The 10,843-nt window shown below is 41.4% G+C and overlaps 1 protein-coding gene across 1 annotated transcript; it reads right to left on the bottom strand.

Annotated features, from left to right (window-relative positions):
• Nucleotides 1-4,543: 4,543 nt before the first annotated feature.
• metrn (meteorin, glial cell differentiation regulator) lies at nucleotides 4,544-9,150 on the bottom strand. The gene is made up of 4 exons (XM_072456397.1): nucleotides 8,899-9,150; nucleotides 7,848-8,281; nucleotides 6,434-6,493; nucleotides 4,544-5,823 (listed from the first exon to the last, which is right to left on the bottom strand). Exons 1-4 carry the CDS (start codon nucleotides 9,006-9,008, stop codon nucleotides 5,510-5,512), a joined length of 918 nt encoding a protein of 305 aa, XP_072312498.1. The 5' UTR covers nucleotides 9,009-9,150; the 3' UTR covers nucleotides 4,544-5,509.
• Between the last annotated feature and the right edge of the window lie 1,693 nt (nucleotides 9,151-10,843).

Below are 10,843 nucleotides of genomic sequence, written 5' to 3'. Positions count from 1 at the left end.
ACTTTGAAGGGGATTACAGCCATCTGCGGGCTCTCCAGGCACAAAGGGGAGTCCACGCGCTCCTCCCTGCTCCACTTCAGAGGGATAACACGCACAGAAACATGCACTACACTTGTACCCTATTCCAGCCTGACCTCCCCTCTCAGACCAACTGCCTACTCGAGTGTAAAGCGATGTCAAGATGGCCTTCAAATTGTACAAAACAATGTGAAATACAAAACCGAACAAAAGCATGAGCTTGATTGTAAACTTTTGAAATGACTTGGTTCAGTTTCGTACGGATGTCATAATGGAGCGTTCACGTGGTCCTCGCCAAAACTATTGAAAAATGCACATGGGAAAAGAACTGGAGGAACTGGTCAAAACCGTCTGCTGCTTCCACACCTGATGACACTTGCTTTGTGGACAGAGCAGAAAATCAGTGGATTTGTGAATTTATCTTATCTTAATAAGCTCTTTAACGGAATGTTACAACATTTAGGGCAGGCGTGTCTAAACTTTTTTCACTGAGGGCCGCATGTTGAAACTGAGGCTGAGGGCCAATGTTGACTTTGTCGAATACATTTGACATAGTTTCCATCAGCCGTCACACCTTTTAATAATACTTAGAACATTAATATTAGGTGGGTATAATGTCAAAATGCTTGAATATTTAAAATTTTACAGTAAAAAGTACTACTTTTTGCTGTTTGGACAAACTTGGAAGCCAATAACAATTGGTCCGAGGGCCGCTTTTGGCCCCCGGGCCTTAGTTTGGACATGCTTTATTTAGGGGTTTATTGTTCTTTGTCCATATCATGAGAGTAGGAGATTTGCAGGAGAAAAGCTAGACACGCTAGGCTATAAACTGTATTAACCAATCTAGCATTTGCTATTTAAAGTATGTTTAAAGGTAACATAGCAATGGATCTTTTCTTAAACCAATAACCTTTAACTTCTGAGAAAGCTAACTCCAAAAAATCTTACAGGTTTGTTTGTTTGTTTGTTAAGATGAGATAGTGATTTTCAATTTGGTGACCTCACATTCTGACTGAAATTACAAGAACGCAAACTAGTCAGAATCCCAACTTTTCATGTTGAAAAGCCAAGCATTCAAGGACTACATGAATGCACCATAAATTAGTATTTACATATATTCAACAATATGTATTTCATGGGGAAGTAAGACACAATCTAAAACAAAACACCAGTTGCCACAGAATAGGCAAAAGATATCTATAATAATATATGAAGGAAACTAAAAATACGAACAGACATCTCAAAATGCAATGTGAGATTTTAGTCAAGATGAATGGACCAAAGTCAGTGGAGGTTTTCCATAATAAGTCATGGAACTGCATATTGACCTGTCACTCCAAATGGTGTCTCGGACAGAAGCATCCAGAGAATTCCACGAGTGCCGTGTCATTCCCAGCTGCGCTCCCTGTTATGGGAACCTCGGCTCGTCAGCTGGAGATCGGATGCCAAAGAGCAGGCTTGGATTTGGGATTCAGCCTCAGCCATGTGTGGAGAGATGCACAAGCACTTAGTCATGGAAAGGATTACACAGGTCTCCATGGTTACAAATGTTATCGTGACAGTTACAGTCTTCTGCGTGAATTCAACCAAGGCATCCATAATCTGCGTCTGCACCTGTTTGTCGAGGCCAACCAGTCACATCCTGCTACCTTTGACTTGAATCACATAAATACACTCTCTCTCCTCTGCCACCCTCCACACGTCAGCATCATAACCATCAGCGTCCTCAGCCGATACATCTTTGAACTTTATACCAATGTTTTTATAGGAAACATCACGTTGTCACATATTGGAAAACGCAGTATCAATAGACAATTTGTGCTCCAGAAAGTTAAATAAACAGATACTGTACTGTGCTAGATGTTTAAACAAAGCCAATAGGTAATCCTTTGACACTGTGCCACATCTATTGTATCGAATGCTGTTTTTAGCTGAGTGCCATCCTTTAATGTTTGACCAGAGGAAACATCAGCTCGACCTGGTGCGACCCGGGCGTGGCTCTGCTGTGGACTACAGGGAGTCTCCAGGAGCACTCTGGCCCAGGTTGCCCTCTCATCTCTGGGGCTTTGTCTTTGCTCACTTCCCCTTGGCTCCCCGAGGGCCTGGAAGTCTACACCCTCCTTCAGCTCTCACACACTGGGACGAGAGGGATATTGAAAGATGTCTCTAAATTGGATTAAGTGTCTTTTTTGTTTTAATTCCCTTGAAAAAAACATTTGATCTTCCTCATCCGTTTGCATCGCTCTAGTTAATTAGATTACTGATTACTATAAATTACTTGGAAAAAAACATTAAATCTTCCTTTAAACTTCATTTTAAATAAACAGCAGCAGAGTAGACATGTAAACCAGGTTGTATTTGATTTCCTTAACAGCCTTTCTGTGTCTGCCCCTAAACAATGACAGCGCATGCTACCTGTTTATCTTTTATTTATGACAGTTATACACATTTTAAGAAAAGATAAGATAAGATATTCCTTTATTGTCCACACATGGGGAAATTTCATAGTTGCAACGCAGGTAGATACAGAGGAAAAGGACCGATAACTTATAGGAAGTTTAAAAAACACTCTTAATAGAAGAACTCTTATAAACAAAACTCTTATAAACAAAAACTCCTATAGACAAAAACCTCTCATTTCTTAATAAGGAATGGAAGGGAAAAATAAATAAAGATAAAATATAATAAAAACAGCTAGCGTAAGACAAGATAATAGTAGTAATAATAATGGTAAAATAAACACTCTATTTACATCAGTTATGCACATGAATGTGACATTATTGCATGTGAGTACGACAGTAATTGCACATGAGTATGACGGTATTTTGGCCAGGAAATAATTATTATAAGTTATAGGACAAATAACTATAATTGTATTACTCAAAATTGTAAGTAGAAGCACATCAATAATCTTATCATAATCTGATTTCTGGAGTTATCAGATTATTGAAATGTGAACAGATGTGAGTAAACTGGTTACTTTCTGATTGTTCACACATTTGCAAAGTTATTATAAAATGTATTCCAAATACAACATTTACTGTCAACTGGTGTTGATCAGATGATCAGATTTCTCTTGTGCATTAAACACACACCCAAAATCAGATCTAATTTTTAAGATTATTCTAGTTACCAGGTTTTTACTGGCCATGTACCAACTGATCTTTGATGATTGGCAAACGGATGTTTGTTGGTCCAAATCTACTTTCTGAAACCATTTGTGTTTACCTTCTACTCTGTAAAAACAAACAGTACGTATTTACCTATTCCCAAAAGCAGTCTTTATTTGTTGCTAAAAAGCAGTGTTTATGTTTAAATCATCCATGTCTTGTTAGTGCGTTTCCCTCACAAGGACACAGCACTCAGGACGAGGGCCGGGGTCACTGAGTAGTCACAACAATACAGGAAGTGTCTCATTGTCCCTCTGGCACATGATGTATTGGGGCAGGGGGTATAATTCGACTACCCTTTGTCTTGCCTTATCGTTCTCGCTGCACTAACCTCCGATGGACAGCTCGGGTTGGTCTGAGGAGGGGTGTGCGGTGGGCCCCCCAAAGCTATAGGACGTTTTAAAGAAGCACTGAAGCAGTAAATAGCTGGGGAGGCCTGGAGGGAGCCACTGGAGCAGAGGTAGAACACTGTCCCACGGACTGTTTGGGACGGGAGAGCGAGTAGTCCTTTTGTGGCACTTTTACGAAAACACCATGTTCATTTCCCCAGCTGCTCTTTTTCCAACAGATTTACAGTGTGTTGTAAATGTGATGGAGGTGAGGGACACACCGTACATGGTTCTGCTTGGATTTGTAGGAGTAGAAAAACAGGTGCTGCATTTTATCATATCAGTGGTGCAACTATTTACAGGTTCACATGAGATTGACAGTTTTGAGGGGAAATGTATTGTATAGATCCCTTTCTGTTGTAAAAATGAACACACATAAGTGGCTCATTGACACAACTGCACCGGGAGGGAACGAAACTAGCAACCTTCCCATTTTGAACAATTGTGTTTTTCCTAGGTTTCCTGTATATTCACTTTTGTTACAAACTGTAATTGTCCGTATTGAATCCAGTCAAGGAAAGTATTAAAATAAATACCATGTCCTGTCGTGCACACGGCCAGCGACTGTGTGGCACCTCGGCTCCACTCTCCCGTCACAGTCCTCCCTTAATAGGAATTTATGACTTCCTGAATCCCGAAAACGGAGGAGGCAGAGGAGGACAACAGAATTCCAACCTCTGGGTGTTTTTATTTTCACTAAGTCTCAGTCAAAACAGCCTCCGGGGCCCTAACACGACTTAAATCTCTGTGTCTCTCTCTCACTGTGGCGTTTTGTTTGTCCTAGGGCTTCAACCGTTTAATTTATGGACAATCGAGGTGAGTTATGCCTGAGAAACGTTTACAAGTTCATAACAAGTGCATCCTAACGCATGCAGACTTGTAGAGCCGTCCAAGGTTAGGGAAAGCTGTTTTAGCATGTGTGAAATTTCCATGATAAATCAGAAACAAAAACAGAACTTGCGACAGTTAAAGTATGTCATAATTTGTATTTGAACAAACACATCATAGAAATATAATACAATACTGATTTTTCAGTTTTAAATCATTATAGAATCTTATTCACATATATACATTCATATTCCATTTACAATACAATAATAATACAATGGCAGTGCATGCTTTGAAGACATTGAAAAAGACATTTGGTATGGACCCCTGTAGACATAGTGCACTTAACACATGAATCAATTACAAGAAATTTAAATGCATATTACATGTATTATGCTCTGTCCAGTGTAATTGGCTTAATACTACAGCATTTTACTTCATTTTAATATATCTCATATATAGAGTAACAACTTTGGCACTGAACTCAAGTCGCTTTCACAAATCTATTCAAATATGATTATTACCAAATGTATTCTCACTTTTGATAATGTTCTACTTATTTATAGAATTACATACGTTGGCAAAATAAGGATTCCTCTGAAAAATGTCCATCTCTTGGATATATAAATACTCAATGTCTCTACTATGCTACATACATTTGCTTTTTATTTGGTTTTAGTGCTCGCAGCATTCTGGATTTTAAAATCAGTGCAAATTCTTCCTTTTTAAAACCTTTTTAATCTCTTTTAACTTAAGACTGAAACCGACTCCAGTCTCGTTATGCAGGCTTTTTTTAAACGAGACGTGGCCTTTTGAAGCCACTTAGATCCTAGAGCAAAGACACCTCCTAACAGTGTAACGTGTCTTAGTCTAGAGTTCTTTAGGTTGGTAGTGGCTTGTCTCAGTTCAAGAAAAGAGCTCTTTTGACTGCACCAAAATGACGACCGACCAACACAGCTCTTTCCTCTAGAACCAGTGGTCTGGGGCCGGCATCACCATTCTCTAGCCACACTGCATCCTCTTAGCGGGACAGGGCTAGTTTATGCCTTGCCATTAACGCAGGCTGCTTCTGTTTTTGGACACACAACTTCCCCCTTGTGCATCTCAGTCTATAGGCAGCTCACATGGTATTTGCTGAGCAGCTTTAGCCTTGAGGTAGGCTTCCTGGAAGTCTTTGTATCGAGGAGCACATCCCAGCCAGGCCTCGCCGAAATGCACCCTCCCCGTGAAGAGGAAACTACCGGGTCCTGGTTTGACGCCGCACTGCAGCAGAGTCCGGATCTCGCCCTGGCTGGTGAGGCGACTGTTGCCGGTGAAGAGGGTGTACTTCTGCCGGAACACTCGGATGGCCCTGACTTTGATCACGGCTGCTCGTAACGTATCGTCTTCCTCGACTGAGCGGATGTTTCCACGAACCACTGCGGAGGAAAGAAGATGAGGATCAGGTGTTGTTGGTAGATTTTGACATGATTCAAACGTTTGTCTCTGTCCAAATATCATTAAAATGTCAAATTGGGTTCTCTGCACATCTGACACGGTGCTAAAAAGTCCTATGGTTATATTTGAATGTAGACAATTAAAGAAAGTGCTTTGAATTACCTTCAAGTTATTTATATTTTTTGCCATTTTTACCAACTCCAAACTCTAGTGAAAAGCTGCTTTTAAATTCCCAACTAATCCAAACTTTTGTTGCGAGCTAAACCTTTCCCCACTCCCATTACATCTCAATCAGATTAGTCCACCTGTCTCAATTGGGAGGGTGAGGGTGGGATGGTTGGATTAGGCAACTAGAGTACCTTCTTTGAGTGGGTTCGCTAAAGTTTTAGGGGATGTGGATATCTGCTATTTCACCTTTCACCTTTGCACTATTGAGAAGAAGATTTGAAGGCGCTGATTATAGAACAGAAGATTTGTAGCTCCTAATTTGATATTACGCCTTTCATTTGGTGGTCTTTTTAAAATATGGTAATCCTTTTAGAAGTAGTGACAGGGCTAGTTAGTGTGACAGTAACATTTCAGGTGACTTACCGAAGTCGCTAGTGCACACAGCCATCAAGATCTCTGTGTTGTTGCATGGTCTACAGGCATCTGTCAAGAAAAAGGAGGAAATGTCCGTTAGGAAGCGTGTACAATATCCAATGCTACACCTATATGCTAATGCTACAGCTTAAGCCTCGTTTAATTGCCCGTCCAGATCAATGTAAAGGAATCTGTTCTATAGCGAAGACTCTTCTATACAGGAAAGACCAACCACAGAGTCTCAACTTGCAGCTGCTACTTTTCATTTTACATTTTATAGTTGGAGCGGTGAAGTTTTTAGGTGTGAGATCCTTCCTGAACAGACAATTTAAAAGCCCTCCCTCCCCTCGTCCTATCCCACTGTCCCAATGCCTTCCTGGGTGTCTACAGTCACACCTCATCAAAGCACAGAAGAAGGGGAGGCCACTTCAAAAGAAAACCACAACTGAGAAAGTTCCCCCTAAATGTTCCAAAAGCCTGACAAATTATCTGAAAGGAATATTTTAAACGTGGACCCAGCTGAAGCCATGGATTTAAATGTTAAATTGTGGCATTATTTAAAGTTCATTTTCTCCTGCCGCCTCTTGGTCGCCCTCCTGAGAAACTTGATAAATGAGATTCCTTCCTCCCTAGTCTCAGTACTGTGTGTGGGAGCGTAGGGGTTGACTAAAGGGGTGCACTTCTCCAGACCAGTCTCCCCAGCCCCAACAAAAGATTGGAGCATCTCAGCTGGGCACAGGCTAACCCCCCCTGGTTTCCTAGGAGATGGCAGTAATCCCAGAATTTTCATTGAAAGAGGCCCGGGACACTGGAGAGAAAGCGCACCCCCACATACTGTGTCTTTGTGCCCCATCCTCCCTCCACTTCACTCTAGTCGAAGCCCCCTTTGAATCCCAAGCAGCCATTCCTCAGGCCACAGGCTGCGGTGGTGGAGAAGTTTGCCCACATCCTTCCAGGCACTGTGCACTTATGAATTATCTACAGAGCTGCTTTGAAAATGGACAAACTGTGGTTGGATTTTGGGGAAATCCAAAAAGGATCACTTCCAGTTGTGTTAGAATTCATGAATGATATAGATGTTTGTATGGATAATAATGAAAATTGCTTAGTTATATTGGCGTAGGTAAGAGCAACAGATGCCTTTCCTATTACAAGCATTTACTGTACGTAGATAATCACGTGATGTTTAAATGTCCATCTATAATTCTTAATCCAGTTAAAGAAGATTATCAAAAACACCAGCAGGGGCATCTATAGTTAGTTGCAAATGAAAAGGGAAATCACTGCACATTAGGAGACTTGAACGCCCAAAAGGGTGTAAGTGAGAGGAAACTATTCTTATTAAGTTCTAATTAATAAACCATTTAATACATAACCAACCCAAAGACCCTCAACCCAAAATGGCTGCTGATGAGACACTCACCTTCACTGGTCACTTGGTTGGAGTCCATTGACAGTTGTGCTCTCCAATCTCCTCTCAGCTCATATCTGAAAGACGCGATCCTTCTGCTGATGTCCTGGTGAGGAGTAGCTTGGAGGAAGAGTGCCACCTTCTCCCCTGGTAACCGGCTAAAGCACCTAACCCGGGGCGGAGCCGAGGTACCCAGGCGGTCTCCTACCAGCAGCTCCAGCACCCCGTCCCGTTCCAGGTACAGCTGAGCCCCATGGAACTGCTCTGAGGGCTTGACACAGGCGGTGATGAGGCCTGAGCTACTGCCCCCGGGTCCCACCGCCACATAGGGCAGACGGGGGGACAAGGTGAGGTGCAGTGCCCCTTTAGGGTACAACCAGTCCAGGGTACCCTCCGAGCAGTGCAGGGCAATCTGCTCCACGCTGCCCTGCTGCTGGGACAGACCACTGTGGAGGGGAGAAAAATGAAGTTAGACATTATAGCTTTTTTAAATCACGTACTCCAATGGTTACTCTGAATATCAGCATGACTTTGATTAAGTAAAAAGAGTAACATTTTGAAATAAGCCTATCTCTTCTCTGAATGACATGGTGGACGTGATATCAATCGAATAACTAACCAGAGATCAGTTGAATTAAATTGCGCCGCCTACTGGTGATTCTGCAAAGCATGTCCCCCGTTTATGACTTCACCAATCCAAACATTTTGATTGAAAATCCTTGCTCCGTCCAACGAGTTGACATGTGCATATGAAACATGAACTTCAGCCCCACAAACAGCGCTTTTTGCACGGTGCATAAGCTTTAACCCTGTCGTCTCCTGCTTGTCTGGACAGTCCGTGCCTCCTGCCGACAGACGCTGCAGGGGCCAATCACCCTAAAGCTCCTGAAACATTTTAATTGCATCGTAATGGCAAGACCAAACACGTTGCACTCCAGCAAGCATTGTCCCTTTCTAGGGGTCAGGGGTCGGACCAACGGATAAGCAACGTTTATTTAAAAGACAAATCCTGTGCAGCGTTACAAAAGTCACAAACGCACATTCAAATATTAAAAGTACTTGCCTGCCTCTCCAACTGCACTGGTCCTCGGAATAGTACGACATGGCGGCATCAAAACAGATGAGGAATAAAATCCAAAATGCGTAAATCCAAGCGGCTCCGCACGCAGACATCTTCACTGGAGAGCGGAGCGAAGTGAAGGAATGCGTAATGGATAATCCCCCAGAAAAGCTCAACCACGCACAGAACACTGCTATAATAAAGTCACTATAGCTCTGATAAAATCCATACTCATGTATCCTCTTACCCTCCGCGTTAGATCCTGCCTCTGCTCTGTGCGGCTGATGTGCGCCAGGTTCACGCAGCGCACTCAACTTATCCCCCAACGCCAAAACTTGAGCAGCCAATCAGAGCGCGCCGCTGGAAACTTTAAACCACTCTCTCTCTCTCTCCGGGGGCGCAGAGGAGGGGGGACAATATGCAAAATTACTTCATTGTCTTCAGAACTGTCTGCTGAAGTAGAGCTCAATGTAGCCCGCCCCGTGATTAATTACAAAGCAAAGGGTTTTTGATAATTTGACACTATAATATAGCGTTAGAAAACAGGTCTCCAAGCTCTAATAAGATAAGATAAGATAATCCTTTATTGTCCACACATGGAGAAATGTCGGTGTTACAACGCAGTAGATACAGAGGGAAAGGACAGATAACTTATAGGAAGTTTAAAAAAAACACTCTTAATAGAAGAACTCTTATAAACAAACAAAAAACTCTTATTAACAAAACTCCTCTCATATCTTAATAGGGAATGGAGGAAATAAATAAATAAATAAAACAATATAAATATAAATAATAATATAATAAAATAAAGTAAAAATAGTTAGCATAAGACTAAATAATACTAATAATAAGACTGAGATGTTGGTTAGTTGATGTTGTCATGATGCACTGTGTTTTAAGTCTACTGCAAACATTTCCAAAATTTTTTTTTACTTGAGTACTGTAAAACCTCAGTGCTGTCTATATTGTGGACCACCAGTAGTATATAATTTGAATAATAACCAGTATTGCCAATGTTCCTTCTGATGCCAAAGTCATATTGTAGAAACTTTATTATGGATGTAAAGAGTACAACAGAGACCATTTAGATTCAAATACTTTTCGATGTAATATTTCTTTTGAATATAAAATTACGCGAGCACATGCCAAGTGTCCCCTGACAAGTGCTTGTGTGATTAGCCTGGTTCAGACCCTCAGTGCCCAACATTCCACAAAGTGTCACAAAGATCTGGTTTAGCTTGACGCAAAAAGGTATTAGAAATAAATGATAATCAGAAATATAAATAATACTGTAACATGATCATTAGAACATAGTTAAATAAAGAAAGGAAATGTAGTTACAAACAATTCAGTAGTCATCTAAAACTATAACTAACTGGTTTTCACCTCATGGCAAAAATCTAATTTGAAATGTTTTAATAATATACAAATTTGAAATATTATAATAGCTTGAAGAATGTTGGCTCTTTCCAAATGCATACCAGCATTGGATGAACGATGATGTCATTGGGTCTAACCTGTTGTAATGTCTCGTGATGATGAAGGTGCAGAATATGTCCCCTCTGACTTTTGACGCTCTTTGCCATCCTGCTGGGCTCTTCTTTCATGCGCTAGTATTTATAACCAAATCAAATATTCTTTTGTGCAATGGCTGTCATCCATCTCTCTGAGTCAGTGGCTCTGAGGGTGCTACATGCGTGTGCTAGGCCAGGACTTCCTGGGACCTCTGATGGAGTTATGACAAGGCTTCACCGCAGCACAAAGGCACATGTGCAGAAATCCAGCTGCTTTATTGTTTGAGGCAGGAGCAGGCTTTGTTAAGCGCACAGCCATTAAAGCCAGTGAACTTTAAAGTGCACAGACTGACTACAGGGAAACCCACAGAGAGAATTATGAATGGGTTAGTTATTGTGTTAGTAATGGATGTAAAAAGTAAGTAGTTTCAGAC

This window comes from Eucyclogobius newberryi, unplaced genomic scaffold (genome assembly GCF_026437365.1).
Source record: "Eucyclogobius newberryi isolate DKJ021-1_F unplaced genomic scaffold, fEucNew1.0.hap1 SCAF_20, whole genome shotgun sequence".
Classification (NCBI taxonomy): domain Eukaryota; kingdom Metazoa; phylum Chordata; class Actinopteri; order Gobiiformes; family Gobiidae; genus Eucyclogobius; species Eucyclogobius newberryi.
This window is presented reverse-complemented; position numbering and strand designations above follow the sequence as displayed.

What these genes read in the sequence shown, in the direction of transcription:
- metrn (XM_072456397.1), bottom strand. Translation starts at nt 9,008, where the DNA reads ATGTCTGCGTGCGGAGCCGCTTGGATTTACGCATTTTGGATTTTATTC. An exon ending in CAGTGCAGTTGGAGAGGCAG is followed by an intron (nt 8,282 to 8,898) that starts GCAAGTACTTTT and finishes TCCCCTCCACAG; the next exon opens with TGGTCTGTCCCAGCAGCAGG. An exon ending in CAACCAAGTGACCAGTGAAG is followed by an intron (nt 6,494 to 7,847) that starts GTGAGTGTCTCA and finishes TTTTCTTGACAG; the next exon opens with ATGCCTGTAGACCATGCAAC.